The sequence below is a fragment of the Desmodus rotundus genome, chromosome 10 (genome assembly GCF_022682495.2).
Source record: "Desmodus rotundus isolate HL8 chromosome 10, HLdesRot8A.1, whole genome shotgun sequence".
In the NCBI taxonomy this organism is placed as follows: domain Eukaryota; kingdom Metazoa; phylum Chordata; class Mammalia; order Chiroptera; family Phyllostomidae; genus Desmodus; species Desmodus rotundus.
Window position 1 is genome coordinate 36,624,057 of NC_071396.1, and position 17,431 is coordinate 36,641,487.

Sequence of the window (17,431 nt, forward strand, 5' to 3'; positions counted from 1 at the left end):
GAAGGAGAGAAACATCAATGTGTAGTTGCCTCTCGCGCGCCCCCTACTAGGGACCTGGCCTGCAACCCAGGCATGTGTTTTAACTGGGAATTGAACCTGCAACCCTTCAGTTCACAGGCCGGTGCTTAATCCACTGAGCCACACCAGCCAGCCAGGGCAGAAGATCCACGCTTTAAAGGTGACCTTGCATATGCCTTTGAGTTAACTCTCTGCACAATTCTTATTTTCCTGGTCCCCATGTACTAATGGGGTAGCTGTAGTGGTAGCCACTTGGGCGAGTCTTGCCGGGTCCGTGACCCAGAGAGCCCTGAACTGGGAGAACCTCTGCTGCTGTTGTCCCGCCATGAAGGTCCACTAGGTAAAGGCTCCAAGGACACATCCGTCCAGGCTTCAGGCTCTGCCCCCACCCCCGAGGGCCAGTGGCTCCCCCTGCTTCCAGAACAGCTCCTTGGGCTCCACAAGCAGTGGAAATTTGCTAACCCCTGAGGTATTATTTTTCACCCCTTGGAAGTCCCTGCTGTGTTTGGACTACACAGACGCTCGAAAAAAATTCCCTCCTGCCTCCCAACTGACTCCACCCACAAATATGTGCGTTTTCTGGCAGAAGGCACCCACCGGTCACCGAAGGGGCCAGCATTCCCTGGCCGTAGCGCGGAGGGAGGCAGAACGGAACTGTCTGTTGCCAAAGCCACAAATGGCTGGAGCTCCCTCAGCCCTCCACCTGCACAGGGTTCTGCAAAATAGATCTGACTTCTATTAAGAGAAACCTCAACATTATTTCTGAATTTCTTACTTTCATGATCGTTTAAAATCGCGCTTTCAGGGGGATGAGCCGCGCAGGAAGGGCTGCGTGGTGTAGTATTTGCTGTCAGGAGTCAGGGGTGGGTTGAGTGGAAATTGGTTTTGGGAGTGAAGCTTCCAGCATCAGCGTGGGGCCCATCTCTGTCCCTGCCCCCCGAGTCCCACCGCCTTCTGCCCTGTGCTGGAGCCCTGCCTCCCTCCCTCCTCCACACTCAGCTCTGATTGGAAATGGTCCTGTTTGGTCTTTTTCTCTTTTCCCCCACCTGGCAGACATCCCCGACGCACCGGACCTCAGACACACATCGGGAGTCCTTTCCTTTTACAAATAAACCTGCCTTGTTTTGAGTTCTGTGCCATTTTAAATAAGCCTGTAGTGAACACACTGTGTTTTCTTACGGGCAGAAGCTGGAGCTAAGTTGGCTTTTTACAGAGAGTCATCTTCTTAAAGACAGGTGAGGAAGTTGATGAAGGGACAGAAAATGTGCGTTTTCCAGACAATTCTGTCACTAGCTTGCATTGGACGCGCCCCCCCCCCCCCCCGAAGTAGGAAGTGAGCTAAGTTAGTAGAAGAAAGAACTTTTCACTCCACAGATGAGAGCTGTATCCTATCCACAGACTTGAATGCTGCTTTATGGAATTTTATTTTCGTGTTGCAAATTGAGATGATGTCAGTAAATCAGTAGCTTGTGTACATTTTTCTGTTATTTTTCAGTTGCCCTTCAGACATTTTCCACTGCTACTTGTGATGAGTTCCTCTGGTTGTACCTTTCAGAGTCACAGTTCTCTGCCATAGTCACCTATGTTTGATTTCACCTGTGCGGTACTGACGTGCAGAGTGATGGTGTCGACTCACTCGGAAATGGTGTCTGTTTTTCTCTTTTTAAGATTTTTATTTATTTATGTTTAGAGACAGGGGAAGGGAAGGAGAAAGAGAGGGAGAGAAACATCGATGTGCAAGAAGTACATCGATCAGTTGCCTCTCACACACCCCCAGCCAGGGACCTGGCCCCCAACCCAAGCATGTGCCCTGACTGGGGATTGAACTGGCGACCTTTCGGATTGCAGGCTGGCACTCAGTCCACTGACCCACAGCAGCCCAGGGCTCAGCGATGGCATTTCTACTAACTGTGTTCAATAATAAGGCCCACAAACTGTATTTCTGAAGCGTAACAGTTCTACGTCACAAGAGTTACAGTATTTGTCTTGCTCTTTAAAAAAAAAGTTTCTTCTAAAGACGGGAGGGAAAGAAGTTTTAACTGTACCCTCTCTGCCACCTTCTGGTGAGAAAGGGAAATTCCCTCTGAGGAAAAGGACCAGTAAATAGCAACAGCTGCGTTGTGTTGCCTCAATGCTCAGGAAGAGCACTGTGTGTGTGCCCGTGTGTGTGTGTGTGTGTGTGTGTGTGTGTGTTTTCTGCGTTGCTGATGTTTCTTGTTCTTAAGCTCATTGGAGGTGCGGCTGATCTCTGTCTTTGCTATAAAGTGTTCTTGTGTCAGACTGAATTATTACCTTTCTTTACTGCGTTAAATAATTTCCCTACGGGAGAGGATATGGAGAACATTTTTGTGGTGCAGCAAGAGAATGTGGTTAAATTCCTAAACCTAGCCTCATCTCTCTGACAATTATTTTCCCCTGTCCAATGAATAGTGGTTTATATTATATAGTGTGGAATTTAGTGGTTAGTGATTTAACATCTTTGTCACAAATCCCTTTGGTCACCCTGCCAAAAAACAAAAAAAAGAACTATCTCTCCAGAAAAACACATTTATCCACAACATTCTGCATATAATTTTCAGAATACTTAAAAAGAAAACCTCTCCTGGCTCAGGTGGTTGGGGTGTTGTCCCATACACCAAAAGGTTGCAGGTTTGATTCACGGTTGGGATGTAAAAGGCAACTGATCGATGTTTCTCTCTCATCATGGATGTTTCTCTTTCTCTAATCATTGGGTGATGATTTTTTTAAAAAGAAGGAAAGAAGATGTGAGAATACTTTGCTTACTACTGTTTTATGAGGTGAACATGTTGGTCCTTCTGCCATGTTCTCAGTGAAAGCTCACTGATGTTCTCGATCTGTGGTTTTTGACATTTATCCCCTTTACTACATTTATCTCCTTTTGTAAACCATATACAGTTCTTGAAACAGCTACAATTATTTCCTAAGTACATTGAACACCTCTTCTCCCACTCAAAAAAGCTACCCCTCCCCTGCCCTTCCCCACCCCCACCCCCCGCCACCCTTCTTTCCTCTTGTTTCTGCATACAGTGCGGAAGCCTTCTCAACAACCGCCTGTCCTGGTCCTGTGTTCAGGCACAGGGGCCATCACGGGTGCTTGGAAATGACGTCCATCCATTCAGCATGCGTTCGCTAAGCCCAGGCTGGTGCAGGATTGAGTGAAATCTGGTTTCTGTAACTATGTAACCAGGAAACTAGGATACGACCAATGCAAAAGCGTACGCGTTCACATCACCTACACAGAGGAGAGAAGAGCTCAGGCGGCTAAGGGATCGAAGAGGATTACAGAACAGATGACACTGAGGTCAGGCCACTTGGAAGGACAAGAAAGGCCATTCACAGCCAGAGAAACATCATTGAGGCGAAGGCGTCAGCGCAGGAGACTCCTGGCTTGTTTACACAACTGCAGGCGGGTCTGGGTGCCTGAGAACAGAGGGTGTGAGGCAGGGCGCAAAGGGGTGGGTTTGGAGCTTCAGACTGTGGAGAGCTGTGAAATCCTGCTGAAAATGCTCAAACCCTGGGCTGCTTTTTCCCGGCAGTGGAGACACAAGCAGAGTCGGCAGCAGGGTAATGGTGTGACCCAAGCGGTGTTTTGGAAGACACTCTGCCTACCAGATGGATAAAACGTTAGAGGGGAAAGAAACTGCAGAAAGGCCCTGGCTGGGTAGCGCAGTGGCTTACAGCATCATCCCAATTTGCCAAGGTTGTAGGTTCGATTCCCGGGCAGGGCACATAGAAGAAACAACCAGTGAATACTTAAATAAGTGGAACAAATCAATGTTTCTCTCTCTTTCTCTCTCTCGCCTTCTCTCCCTGCCTTCTTTTCTCTCTCTAAAATCAATCAATAAATTTTTTTCAAAAGAAAGAGTGAAATTGCAGAAAGTTTTAAACTGAATTCAGTGAAATTGTATCAAGGATCATTGATTGCATTATTAGGCCAGTTACTCAGGATATTAAAATCAAATTCCATGCCTATGACTTATCCGAGAGAGAGCAGGCATTTCTGGCCTTTAGCCATGGATGTGTCATCAATCGAAGATCTGGGGCACACATGTCCCCAGGTTAGGGCTGGGTGTTGGCCCACACAGGTCGAATTAAACATGGAAAGGAACTACATTACTGAGCGCTAAGCTTAACATTTATGCTGACAGGCAGCATCTCACTCAGTAAGGAACCTATTGAAACTCCATCAGAATTTATGAATAATAGCAATAATTTGCCCTGGCCAGGTGGCTCAGTTGGTTGGAGCATCATCCCATAATCAAAAAGGTTGTAGGTTCGATCCCAGTCCAGGCAGGTGTGGGAGGCAGCTGATAGATATTTCTGCCTCTTTCCCCACCCCTCTCTCTCCCACTCTCTCCCCCTCCCTCCTTGTCTCCCTTCCTTTCTCTAAAATTCATAAACATACTCAAGGGAGAATTTAAAAAATGTATTAAGACATCTTTGTGTCATGGTCCTTTAAAAAAATAGCAATGATTTGAGTCCCTGATTTGTGCCTGTTTGAACAGCCTGGGTGGAGGGTGTTTTTGGAGAAAATGGGTTCAGATACATTCAGCTCCTCACCCAAGTCTGTACACGGTGGGGCAAAAGCAGGCTTCCCGTTGTGAGTCCTCGGAACACAGGGTTCACCCTTGTGTTATTATATATCAGTGATTGTGTGATTTCCCAGATGAACCACACTGTAAGCCTGCGTTTGCCCCACCCTGTACACTTGAGTGTATGATCGAGGACTTAATTCCACATCTGCCAGACCTCACCCTCCCTGGGGGAGTGGCCCTGTGGGGTGTGAGGCCTGGGACGCAGCCCGCAGGGCGCTGCCCCTGTTAGGTCTGCCTGCTGCTGCTCATTCAGTCCCCAGGCTGACGGGGGGCCTTACTGTTTTTTCTTTTCCTTTGTTTATTCTGCCTAGTTAGGCACTTGATCCCTCAACACCCCACATATTCCTCTTCACGACTGATACATCACACACTGAAGTTGTTTTGTTACCACGGACAGTGTCTGTTCAGGCCCGAGATCCCCTCCCACCCCGCACCCCAGCCCACCCCGAGAGAGGCGGCTCTAATCTGTCTGCACTGTGGCCTGAGAACCGGGGGCTTTTAAAGCTCCCAGGACGGTTCTGATGTGCAGCCAAGAACCACTGCCTCCTCTGGTCAGTGGGGCTGCAGAGTCTCCCGGGAAAGATCTCCAATGATATCCCAAAAGGAAGGAGAGACTCTTCCTGGGGACACAGTGGGGCATGAGCAGCGAACGAGAGGAGGCCGGGGCCATGGCCCTGGGCTCTTTCCGAAGGTGCACAAGGCGCGTCAGTAACTGACAACTTGGTGTCCTGAGGTCTATAGAGGAGAATCCGCTTCAGTGTCCAAGACTGTCATGGACACGAGGCCGTAAGATGGACTTTGCCCTGCCTGGGTAGCTCAGTGGTTGGAGCATCGTCCTATACACCAAGAGGTTGTGGGTTCAGTCCCTGGTTGCGGTGCGTATGGGAGGCAACCAATTGATGTTTCTCTCTCTCTCTCTTTCTCTCCCTCCCTTCTCTGCCCCCCTACTTTCCTTCTCACTCTCTCTCTCCCCCTTCCTCTTGCTCTAAAATCAATAAACATATCCTTGGGTGAGGATTAATAAAAATAAAAAAGAAAGAAAGAAAAAAGAGATGGCCCTTTAAGGATGAGTGGAGATTTTCCAAGTGGTAAAAGAGGCCACAAAATACCCCCAAGCGGCGGGAACAGAACATAGAGGATCCCAGCGCTATGCACAGTGAGGTTCCTGGGCTGGTGAAGGAGCCCCTGAGAGCGGCGTTGCCCACAAGTTAGAAGGGCTGCGTGCTTTTCTCCGCCAGGAAGGGTGAGAGCTGGGCCCGGAGAGCCCCAGCTCTCCCTCCGCACCTTTCCTCCAGAGAAAGGAACCACTTAGTACAGTAAGTGCAGGGGTAGCTTGGGAAACAAGAGCAGGATCAATTCCTTGAGGGAGGAAGAAAGGGGGCCTCAGGAGGCAGCCCCGCCTGCAGGTGTCACCACGGGAGGTCACGAGTCAGTCGGCGGGGCATGGTGGTGCCAGGGAGCAACAGCAGACGGAAGACCATGGTGTGTGGCTTCTACTGTAGCTGGTAAGGAACATGATACAGCTGTTCGCTCATCCACGTCCCGATGTCACTTAGACACAGGGCGAGAATTGCTGTGGAGCTGGAAGGGCCTCCAGAAGGTCCAGGGTTGTCCCCATTCAGGCTGTTGCCCAGGAATTCTCTGCACTGGACTCCGCCGTTCATGCCACACGTGTCTCTGCGTGATCTGCGCCAGCTCTGACTTTCAGTCTCATTCTCCCTGGGAGACTGGGGGTTTGGGGCTCGTTAATAAAATGTGCAATCATTTTCATGGCCCCTTTCTGGCCTGTGGATGAGACCCTGGAGGGCAGTCCAGCGGTGAGTCATGCAGGACTCGTGAAATGGGGCTGACGGAGCTACAGAGAACCGCCCCATTCCAAGCAGAGCAGGAGTCCAGGGTTCCTGAGAAGCCAGGGGTGGCCACGCCAGGAAGAGGACTTGTCAGCAAGAGAAAACTTATTTGGAAAACCTTTGAGGGAAGACTCTTGGTTGTAATAGAGTTGGGGATAGAGACGATGACCTAGATTGTTTCTAAGTCCTCAGATCACACTGCCGAGGCCGGGCTGGTAACATCGTTTTGCTGGGGAACAGAAAGAATGTGAACAGATAAATAACGTTAACAACTCTTCAAGAGGAGTTTGTGAACAACAGTAAAAGCCACAGCCTTACATTTTGGAGGGACTTCTGGATATGGCCCCTGGATGGGTAGTGTTTGCTATCCAAAGAGAACAAAAGCGTATGCGGTTCACTCAGCCGAGCCGAATCCCTCACAGAATGTCCTGCTTTGGGCAGGTGGAGCCCGCAGTGGGGAAGAGGAGGTGCGTTCTTCATGCCGGGCACGTGGAGATGTTTTCCACGGCACCGAGACTGTGAACTCTGGTTTTTTCGTGTCTCATCTATTCATAGCGACTCCTTTTTTTGTGGTTTGCCTGCTCTGTATGGCTTGCCTCTTCCTTTATCGATGGGCAGCATCATTTCCTCATACACCCTGGGGGGAGCTGATGGTGACTTACACTTGAAGTTGTCCTATGGGAAGAAATGCAGACTGTCATAGGACTCTCGTGGCCGGAGCAGACGGACTGACCATCAGAAGCACGCAGGAGCAATCCGTGTGGCACGTGGCTGAGGAAATCCAGCATTGTAGAGCAGTCTGAACATGCCAAGGGTTTGACAGCAAGGAATATTTCACAGGCCTTTCGGAAATGGAGGAAATGTGTTTTTAAACAGTGACTATTTTAAAGACACCCCGGAGGTGCAGACTTTTTGCAACACCCGTTTCCTACTACTTCCCGATCTGAACTTTTTTTCCACAGTGGTTGCCTTCCAAGAATCATCTCAGCATTGTGGAAAGAGAATGTATTGAATATTTCAGCGCTGTGTGTCTTGGGGGAAATAGCCTATCTTTGAGGTTAGATAAATAAGTTGAAATGCTTTCTGACATTTTATAGCTGTTTCAGCAGAGCAAACATTTGCAGTTTTGAAAGACCGTGGAGAGCAGCGGTTTGAAGGGTCCCATCTGAACCTCCCCTGGGCCCTTCAATGCTTTGGGAATGTTCACCCGGGTCACGGCGCTTCTAGATGCTTCTTTCCTCGGCCCTGAAGACCTTTGCATCTCTGTGTGCGTCTGAAAACTCGCCAGGTTTTGTTTTGTGTGCTGCCGTTCCTTCTACGGGAGGACCCTCGCTGTCTGTTTAAACCTAGTAGCCGAGCCTCACCATTCTCAGGGTCAGGCCCGAGTGTGATTGTCCCTGACCCTGTCAGCTCCCAAGTCTGGAACCTGCAAAGCCTCCAGGTGCCCACTTCTGCCCACCCTCGAGGGCTGACCCCACCGGGGCCCTCCGCCTCTGGCTCCGTCTCTCTTTTGCCTTCCATCAACCAAGAGGCAAAACTCACTTTCTGTACTAGTTTCTACTCCTAGCAAGACATCCATTATTACCAAGCATTTGGCATTTTTTTATAAATTAAAAAAAATTATTGATTTTTACAGAGAGGAAAGGAGAGAGAGAGAAACATCCATGTGTCATTCCACTCACTGATGCATTCATTGGTTGATTCTTGTATGTGCCCTGACCAGGGATTGAACCTGCAGCCTTGGTGTATTGAGATGATGCTCCACCCAGCTGAGCGACCTGGCTAGGGCCACGGCAGATTTTTAAAGCAAGACCATAGACGCAGGGGTCATGGCAAAGGCATCCAGTGGACCTTCTTTTCTTGCATCGCCTGCTCCCTGCTCCCCTTGTGCCTCATCCTTCCTCCCTTTCCTTTCCTCGCGTCTTGGGTGAAGAAATTCGTTTAGTTCCTCAAGCTCCCCTCTGCATCCAGAGATGTTACTTACAGTCTCCACCCCCACAACATCGACCCAGCATACGTTTTGTTGTTGTTGTTCTCTGAAAGGATCCTCTTCTACAAAAGTGTTAATGAACAGAATCTATTTCCCTGAGTGGTTCATACTCCTCCCGAAGGGGGAACACCCTGGCTTCACCAGCTCCTCTTTCCCAAACCCTCTCACAACGTCAACTTCAAATGCTTCTTCCTTCTGTGCTACCTGCTTTGGCTCCGCCTCCTTGACTTGAACCCGTAAACCAATCAGGGCTCAGTGGACTGGAGCCCTTTTCTGCAACAGCATCCCTCACCTGCCTTAGTGAAGCTACAGAAACAGAAATAGCCATTTTTCCCCGTTACAGGTGACTAAACCCCTTGGCTGAGCCTTGTTCAGGGTACTCGCTCAGTGGTTTTGGTCATTCGGTCTGTGGACCTGTTCTTAAAGGACTCTGCCTTTGCCATATTTGTTTTTCTCCCTAAGGTGTCCCGCAGCCCACGCTTAGGTGGGTGAAGAGAGGGGGACCTCTGGGTGACTCTGTCTCCGTGCTCGTCAATGGCTCCCTATGGCTGCAGAACGTGTCCCTGGAAAACAAAGGAAGCTACGTCTGCAGGGCCACCAACGCACTCGGGAAGGCGATGGCGACATCTGTCCTGCAGCTGCTGGGTAAGCGTCTACTTCGGGCAGTTCTTCAAGTGCTTCCCGGCCCACCAGGGTGTTTGCTCCCAAGTTGAGGAAGCACAACGGACCAGAAATGGTTTTAACTATGAACTAAGTGCCCTTCTCTTACAAAGCCGGAACTTTCTGCCTAATGCCTGCTCTGGGAGACACACGTTCCTGCCCAGATTCAGGACCCCTCACCTTCTGCGTCTACACCGGCCTTGCTCCGGGCCCCAACTCCAGTCTAACTGAGCATGCCTTTCTCCTGCCTGCTCGCTGGGAGGTCCCAGCCTTATTCCTTGCGTCTCCCCTCTGCCCTCATCGGTCCCTTGCCCCTCCGTCTTCTGCGATTGCACTTGTTCCTTTTATGTGGACACGTTTTTGACAGAAAATTCAGTCCTTAGGAAGCCCACAGAGCTCATGTCCCGAATGGGCATTGTTATGTGTGACAACACAGGCGTGAGAATTCCAGCTTCAAAATTCCTGCCAATATCAGGAGAGGGAAGATTGGCTATGGATTCTGGAATCAGTTCTTTCCTATTTCTTTTTCTTCTCACAAATTTTATTTTCGGTGCACACTAACTTAGGTATAGGTCAGTGCTTGGTATGGAGAACCTAAGCTAAGGACTTCAAGCTTGCAGAACTCTTCAGGAGGCCAAGTGAGAGAGGCAGCGTTAAGAAAATCAGCAATTCTGCAATCACAGGTAGTCAGCACTGAGGGTCTCAGCTCCTTGTAGCTCAAAAGCCGGTAAATCCAAGACGCACAGACATGCTTTGGGAGTCCATGCGGGAACAATAGTGGCTACATCATTTCAACCTTTGAACTCTTGCGCAAGTGCCCCTCATTTGCAGAATACATCCCACAGAACATAACTCTGCGGACTGGGATCTAGAAGCAGAGTTTCTAGGCTTCCAGCTCCCAGGATACTGGAAGAGCAGTGTTGGGCTGTCAATCAACACCCCACCTCCTATTATTTATGGCATCATTATCTGGGGGTATTTATGTAACATACAGGGTCTGGTACAAAAAAGAGCTGCTTTGTAACTACAAAATCTTTCATTACAAAGTCACTAGCCATTAGTCATTCTGTAGCATAATAAAATCACACTCAAGCACACCCTGTGACATGTTAGGCGACATGTTCAAATTAAAACTATAAATCATTACACCCGTATGATTACCCTGCCAACCACACTCACGCAGGCGTTACTTCTGCGGGACCCTGAATTTCTTCTCTTAGACATAATGCGACCATTGTTACACACACTATTATCTGTTCATTCCTCGTTTGTCTTAGTCCATTCCGGCTGCTGTAACAAAATACCGTAGATCCGGCGGCTTATAAACACCAGACATTTATTTCTCACGGTTCTGGAGGCAGAAAGTCCAAGATCAAGGCACCCACAGATCCGTGTCTGGTGTGAGCTGGCTTCCCACTTCTGAGTCCGCGTCTCTTGGCTGAGTCCTCAGGTGGCAGAAGGAGTGAGGGAGCGCCCTGGGGCCTAATCCCCCTCATCAGGGCTCCAGCTTCGGAGCCTGGTCATCTCCCAACAGCCCACCTCCTGAGACTAACACTCTGGGTGTAAATACAAATCATCTGATTCACGAGATGAACACAAAGATTAAATGAGAAATTGAGGTTACAGTGCCTAATTCACTACCTATCACCGGGAAAGCTCTCCTTAAACTTGGATATTTATAAAAATTGTTTGAAATAAACAGTAACACTAGGCCCCACTAAAAAATACACACCGCCCTGCTTTGCAAATGATGCCACATGCAACTTAGGATGGAAATGCAAAAATCGGGAGAAACAGCTGGAGAACACATTGGCTCGCTTGGCGGTGGGAGGGAGCGGGCGGACACAGCTGGTAGCCATCAATTGCGGTGATGATTACAGGAGAATCCGGCGCCTTCTGTGATCACACACAAATCTGCCCTCCTCACATCCCAGCTCATCCTTTTACTGTGTGTCGAAGGGGTGGGAAAGGCTGTGGGCAGTGGGCCGAGAATGACAGAGCAGTAACTGAGGAGGGGGTAGTGATCGGCTTCCGCTTTCCTGAAGGACACTCCCATTTTTACCTTTCCAGATGTCTTCAGGGAGAATCATTTGTGCCTCGGCAGGGCTAACCTGAAGTTTAGAGTCAGCGTCCGTGGAAAAGGAAGAAGGGGTGGGAATGCCTCTTTGACCTTTCTACTCAAGCCCTGGTCCTTGCTGAGGCATCTTTCATTTTTCCACCTGACCCACTTTTTTTTTAATCCTCACCTGAGGTTATGTTTATTGATTTTACAGAGAGAGGAAGTGGCGGGGAGAGAGAGATGGGGGAAAGAGAGAAACATCAATCGGTTGCTTGCCTACTGTAAATACGCTGATCGGGGACCCAACCCACAACCTTTTGGTGCGTGGGATGATGCTCCGACCAACTGAGCCACCCGGCTGGGCCACCTGATCCACTTTTGAGAACTTGAACCCTGCTTGAACACCCTAGAGAGACCGTCCTCCCCTGGCCTCCTGGCTCTGCTGGAGAAAGCTGAGGAGGTTCCCACGCACTTCCTCCCTCTCCCTGGGATTTTTCTGGCAGATCCAGCTGACCTACCATAGCCCCGTTCCAGGCTGTGGTCCAAGGGTCCCCTCCTGGCCGCCCCCCTCACCAGTTATTACACTAAGTTCGTTGAGGGAAAATGAGATTTGAAGGACCCCCTTCTGCTCCATGATGCCTGGCTCTCTGGGTGCTACTCACAGAGACAGACAGGCAGCTCGGCAGAAAACAGTCCTTGGTGGCCCTTGGCCATGTCCTGTCCAGCCCAATGTCACGTCTCATTTGGGGCTGTCGTGACATTGCACTTCCTTCCTGCAGAGCCTTTTTGGAAGCTTGGTAACTGGTCACCATGTTCTGTCACCTGTGGCCGTGCTGGAGGCCAAGTTCAGAGACCCCAGTGTGTGACGGCCAGTGGGCAGGAAGTGAGCGAGGCCCTCTGCAGCCACCTCCAGAAGCCCCAGGCTGGGTTTCAGCCCTGCCACATCCGGGACTGCCCTTCCAGGTACGTGGAGCCCCTCTTCTGGTCTCATCAATACTGGGGTTTTGCTTGTTTTTTTTTTTAAATATATGTATTTAGATTTTATTTATTTTACAGAGAGGAAGGGAGGGAGAAAGAGAGGAAGAGAAACATCAGTGTGTGGTTGCCTCTTGCACACCCCCTAATGGGAACCTGGCCCACAACCCAGGCGTGTGCCCTGACTGGGAATCAAACCAGTGACCCTTTGGTTTGCAGGCCGGTGCTCAGTCCAGTGAGCCACACTAGCCAGGGCTGGGTTTTTGCTTATTTTAAAAAGCACCGTAATTTGGACTCTGTGCCAGGCATTCTGTGGATCATGTCACAAGTGCCTGGGAGGTTGAAGTAGCCAGTTCCCCGTGTGACAGATGGGAAGCTCCCTGCAGCCACGCAGTCTGGTTTCAGAGCCTCTGCTCGAAGTCCGCCCCAGAACCGGCATCCTGCCGCCCGGGGGTGCAGTCTGTTCCTCACGACCATCGTCCTAAAGCTGAGCTGGGGGCTCCCTAGTGGGCTCTGTAGTTCCCCAGACCCTGGTCCTGCAGGTAAAGCCACAGACAACCTTTCTCTGTCATAGGTGACACAAATCAATAATTTTTTAAAATGTCCAAAATCAAACTCATGCTCAACCCACCCCCAGCCTGGTGGGTCCCCAGTGCCTTCCAGATGCCCTTTGTTCCCCCATGCCTGTCCATTCTCGTCCCTTTCCACCATCACCCTGGGGTCATCATTCTAGGGGCCTCTGAATCTCTTCTCCCTCCCTGGAGAGCATTTTCCACTGTGTAAGCAGAGTTGTCCTTTAAAGCACAGTTTCACCATGATTTTACCCCCTTGTGTCTAAGAGGAATGCCGGGCACACAAGTGCTCAGCGAATATTTGCTGCCAGATGAAAGAAATGCGTGAGAGATGCAAGATCCCTCCATACTTGGGCCTCAGGCTTCTCATTGCCTCTCTCTTCCAGCCTGGCTATCTGATCTGTACCTGCACTGTTGTTTTGTTTAGTTTAGTTTAGTTTTGTTTTGTTTTTGTCCCTTAGATGTGCCATTCTCCCTCCTGACTCACAGCCTTTGCACATTATGTTCCCTCTACCTAGAACACTGTTCTCTCTCTTTTCCCATAGTTATTTCTATGCACCTATTTTTCTGGGAAACCTTCTCTGACTTCCACCCTCCAGCCTAAATCAGGACTCTGTGCTCTATGTGTTTTATATTTCCTCGTCATTCTTCAAAGCTCTTCCTGCACTCGGTCTGTCTTGGGCTCCGACTGGGCTGTCCTTTCTGTGACAGCAAATCCATGGCTGTGTGGGTCCGCGCTCTATCCCGAGCCCTTGGCACAATGCTGACCCCAGTCTGCACTCTCCAAAAATGTGTGTGTGGAGGGAATGAATGAATGATTCCATAGCCTGGTCCCTAGCAGATAACTGACCGAATATCTGGCACCCAAATCTACAAAATAGTAATTACAACAAGAATAATAGTTGCATTTACTGAGCATGAACCTATGAGGCAGGTACTGTCGCCCCTGTTTTACGGAGGAGAAAACAGAGGCGTGCTTAATGCTAAACAACCCCTGCCCTGTCATACCCAGAAGAGATGACAGAGGTCGTTGACCCCTGGGTCCCTCTACATGGAGGGGGAGGGGCCTTCACAAGCCTGTGGACCCCTTCTCAGAACACGGGTTTTTGAATCTGTAAAGGAAAATGTGTTTCATTCCAAAGAAAACCAGTGATACTGAATCCAGTTTTAGAACTATTAAAAAAACGTATGGTGTCGCACTGGATTTGCTTCTCTAGTGACACCCTAAAGATGGAGGTTTAGTGGCACGTTACTTTTGAATTGGTGATGAACGTAAAGGGTATGTGGAGGCACCTGCCTCGATTGCGATGTCCCGTGAAAATATCTGCTGGCAACAAAGTCACAGGGTTTGCTAATACCACTGTGTTTTGTGGCCTCCATTTTTATAATTGAGGGAAACAGGCCATTGTTGTTAGCGCTGCATGACAAAACTGTCATTCCTCCCCCACCACATCCGTGGTCCCCTTGGTGAAGCTCAGGTTAGAGGCCTCAGGTTAGGGTCCCCTGCCCTGAGATCCCAGGTGCAGCTCGGATGCCTTCCCAGACAGGGTGCCCAGTGCCTCATGTGTGTCCCCTTCCGAGTTGGTCTCCTGCAACCACTCAGGTGTGACCTGAGGGTCAAACAGACCCCAGGTCTGTTGGCCTGTGACTGATACAACCACAGCTGAGCTGTTTGACCCCGGGGACACTGGTTTCTCCCCGGTAAGAAATGGGAAGAATGTGACGATTACATAAGGTGATGTGTGACTCTCTCTCTGAGCTAACAGCACGTGGCGGCTTTAAAAACCCTATTTCCCCCCCTTTGGTTTCAGTGCGTCAAAGTCTCTACCTTTTTGACATTCCCACCTGATGTTGCCCCCGCTCCACCTCTGGGGCCACACAGGTCTCCTGTACTTGCTGACGGCACGACCCCAGCCCTGCGTTGGCCATCTCTCCTTGGTGACTCTGTTGCCCCCCTGAGTGAGTGAGAGGAAGCCTGAGACTAAGGCCCAGCATCACCTGTGCTCCGGGCCCTCCCCACAGAGGCCGGACACTTGCTCCCTGTGACGAGGCACAGCCCGCCATCCCAGTCCTCACTAAGCTCCTATAGTTCTCATCCCCAGGTGGTTCGCCAGCTCATGGTCCCAGTGCTCTGTGTCCTGCGGCAAAGGATTCCGCGTCCGGCGCGTGGCGTGTAAACGCACAAAAGCCAGCGGCTCCGCATGGGCGCTGCCCGCGGCGGCGTGTGACCCCAAAAGCAGGCCTCTGGGGAGAAGACCATGTGCCAGCCACCCGTGCGTCATGGAACCGGGGGGCCAGGTAAAGCTCCCGGGGCTTGTGTTTGACAGCGCTGCTGTTGTCATCATCACCCTGTTTCTGACAGACTTTCAAACGTGTTACCTTTCAGTGACACTTGACCATCAGGGTCCTTCTGTGCTAGTTTCAGGCGTGCGGCACAGCAGTTACACAGTCTTGTACTTTACAAAGTGACCCCTGCATTCCCGGGCCCACCTGGCCCCCCACACAGGGGTTACATATTATTGATCGTATCCCCTGTGCTGTAATCTTCATCCCGGGGACTCTTTGTAGCCACCAATTGCACCTCTCAATCCCCCCCCTTTTTTTTTTTTTACCAACCACCCCCAGCAACCACCAGTCTGTTCTCTGTATCTACACGTCTGTTTCTATTTTGTTCGTTCGTTTATTTTGTTCTTTAGATTCCACATGTAAGGGAAATCATCTAATACATTTTTTTTTTTAATTTGGGAGGGGGGAATCTGATCCGTCTGTAAAATGAATGTGTGTGTCTGATGTCGGGGGTCACATTTGGAAATCGCAGGGTCTCTGGCTTTCAGTACGAAGGTAACAGGCCATTGTTGTTAGCGCTGCATGACAAAGCTGTCATTCCTCCCCCACCACATCCGTGGTCCCCTTGGCTGGGGCCTCTGACCTGCAGGAGCTGCAAGGCAGCCTGGTCTGGGGCAGCAGAGCCGCGCAGACTTCGCGGAAAGGAGCAAAGAGCCTTAGGGCTGTGGGTGCCGAAGCACAGACCCATGTCCGAAAGGCCGCCTTAACTAACGTTACCAGAAAAGTATTTGGAAACAATTTTAAAGCACTGTGTAGGGAGCTAGATTAGTCTTCTAGGATGGCCTTAGCAACATACCGCAGACCAGGCACCTTCAACAACAGGAATTTATCTTCCCATGGTTCTGGAGGCTGCAAGTCCCAGGTCACAGTGCTGTCAGGCGGTTTGGGTGTGACCTCTCTCCCTCTCTCTGGCCTGTAGGTGGCAGGCATGAGCTCACGGGGTTGTGTCCCTGTGCTGTGCTTCCCTTCCAGTGTCCTGGACGTTGTATGGGCCACGCCTCGAGGATACAGCAGCATCCTGTGGTCTGTCAGCTCAACAGCTCCGACTCCGGCTGTGACGAGGGAAGAAGCAGGTACTGCCCCGCCCTAGGGTACTGCACAGCCCCTCCCGCTGCCTCAGTTAGGGCCTGGGATGGCCTGTCTTCCACCTCCCCTCACAGCCAATTCCTAGTAAATCGCAGCTTCTCACGGCCATCCTCAACAGTATGCATTACACTGGAAGGAATTAACGTGTGCTACCAATAATTACATATTATGTGGATGTTGAATGTACAGAGGCACGCCAAAGAGAAAAAAGAGGAGCTTTGAGAATAGACAGATATTTTCTTGCTCGATACACAAGGTCGGTCAAGTCTAGTAATTTTTCATTTCGGTTTACAGATTCACCCTTCTAGTGTTGTCAGTGAGCTGCGGTATTCCTCTGTTTGCTTAGGGCATGGGTGCAGGGGTTAAGCACAGAATAAAATACACTTACCTTGTTCAGGGGCTTTACACAAGATAGGAGTCTGCTTTCCTCTTGTGTGAAAGTCTGAGCTGGTCGATGATTCAGGGTGAAGAGCTTTGCTCCTTGGAGTCGCCCCGAGACCCAGGCCCCTTCTGTCTGGTGTCACTGTTGTCCCAGAAGCGTCTGCCCCAGCCAGCGGACCGTGAGGGGAGAGCCTCAAGGGCACCCCAAGGAGCCAAGTGAGACTTCTTTCTCTAACCGGGTGACCTTTGACGCTCTGCTCCTGTCCTGCGAAGCGGGGAATCATGTGCACGTGTGGTTGGGAAGTTCTGAGCAGTTAACGTAAGCAGCCAGGGTCATAGGAGACGCCCAGCACATTGCTCGAAGCTCCTCAGTCACATCCCAAGTCTTGCTGGAGAACATGAGGCGACCTTGACCTTTGGCTCCGTTACCATCTTGAGCCTTCAGTCAGGTTTGGCAACGTCACGTCAGCTGTGTTTCCTGTCCCCCACAACACCGGTCAAGCCAGAGCCTTCCTCCTCAGATGGGAAATGCTTGCAACCGCTGCCCGCCCTCTCAGCAGACAGGCTCCTTCCCTGTCCTGCTGCGAAGATGGAGACGCACACAGACTGCTGTGCCATCCAGATGCTTCCATTGCCTTCTCGAACATGTGTTTACAACACAAAGCCCTACGTGGGGGGAGCTCACTTTTTAACCTACCAGACACGTGATTCGGAAACTTGCTTTTTCTACTGATCAATATATGATAGACGTTTCCCCCATCTTAATATGTAAGATTCAGTTTGTTTATTTATTTATTTTTTATTTTTACAGAGAGGGGAAGGGAGGGAGAAAGAGAGGGAGAAAAGCATCACTGCGTGGTTGCCTCTTGTGCGCCCCC

The 17,431-nt window shown here is 50.3% G+C and overlaps 2 protein-coding genes across 4 annotated transcripts in view; both read left to right on the plus strand.

Moving 5' to 3' along the window:
• Nucleotides 1-17,431, plus strand: part of EFL1 (elongation factor like GTPase 1) — a 339,962-nt gene that overhangs the window by 235,861 nt on the left and 86,670 nt on the right. The gene's annotated exons all lie outside the window — the stretch shown is intronic.
• The window catches only part of ADAMTSL3 (ADAMTS like 3), a 143,647-nt gene that overhangs the window by 121,085 nt on the left and 5,131 nt on the right, over nucleotides 1-17,431 (plus strand). For 2 of the 3 annotated variants that reach the window (XM_045196616.2, XM_024561776.3), the window contains exons 24-27: nucleotides 8,937-9,119; nucleotides 11,973-12,156; nucleotides 14,843-15,038; nucleotides 16,059-16,159. In XM_045196616.2, coding sequence (XP_045052551.2) covers nucleotides 8,937-9,119; nucleotides 11,973-12,156; nucleotides 14,843-15,038; nucleotides 16,059-16,159 — 664 coding nt within the window. Of the gene's footprint in view, nucleotides 1-8,936; nucleotides 9,120-11,972; nucleotides 12,157-14,829; nucleotides 15,039-16,058; nucleotides 16,160-17,431 lie in introns of those variants that run through there. The other variant, XR_006655667.2, reaches the window with a different exon arrangement.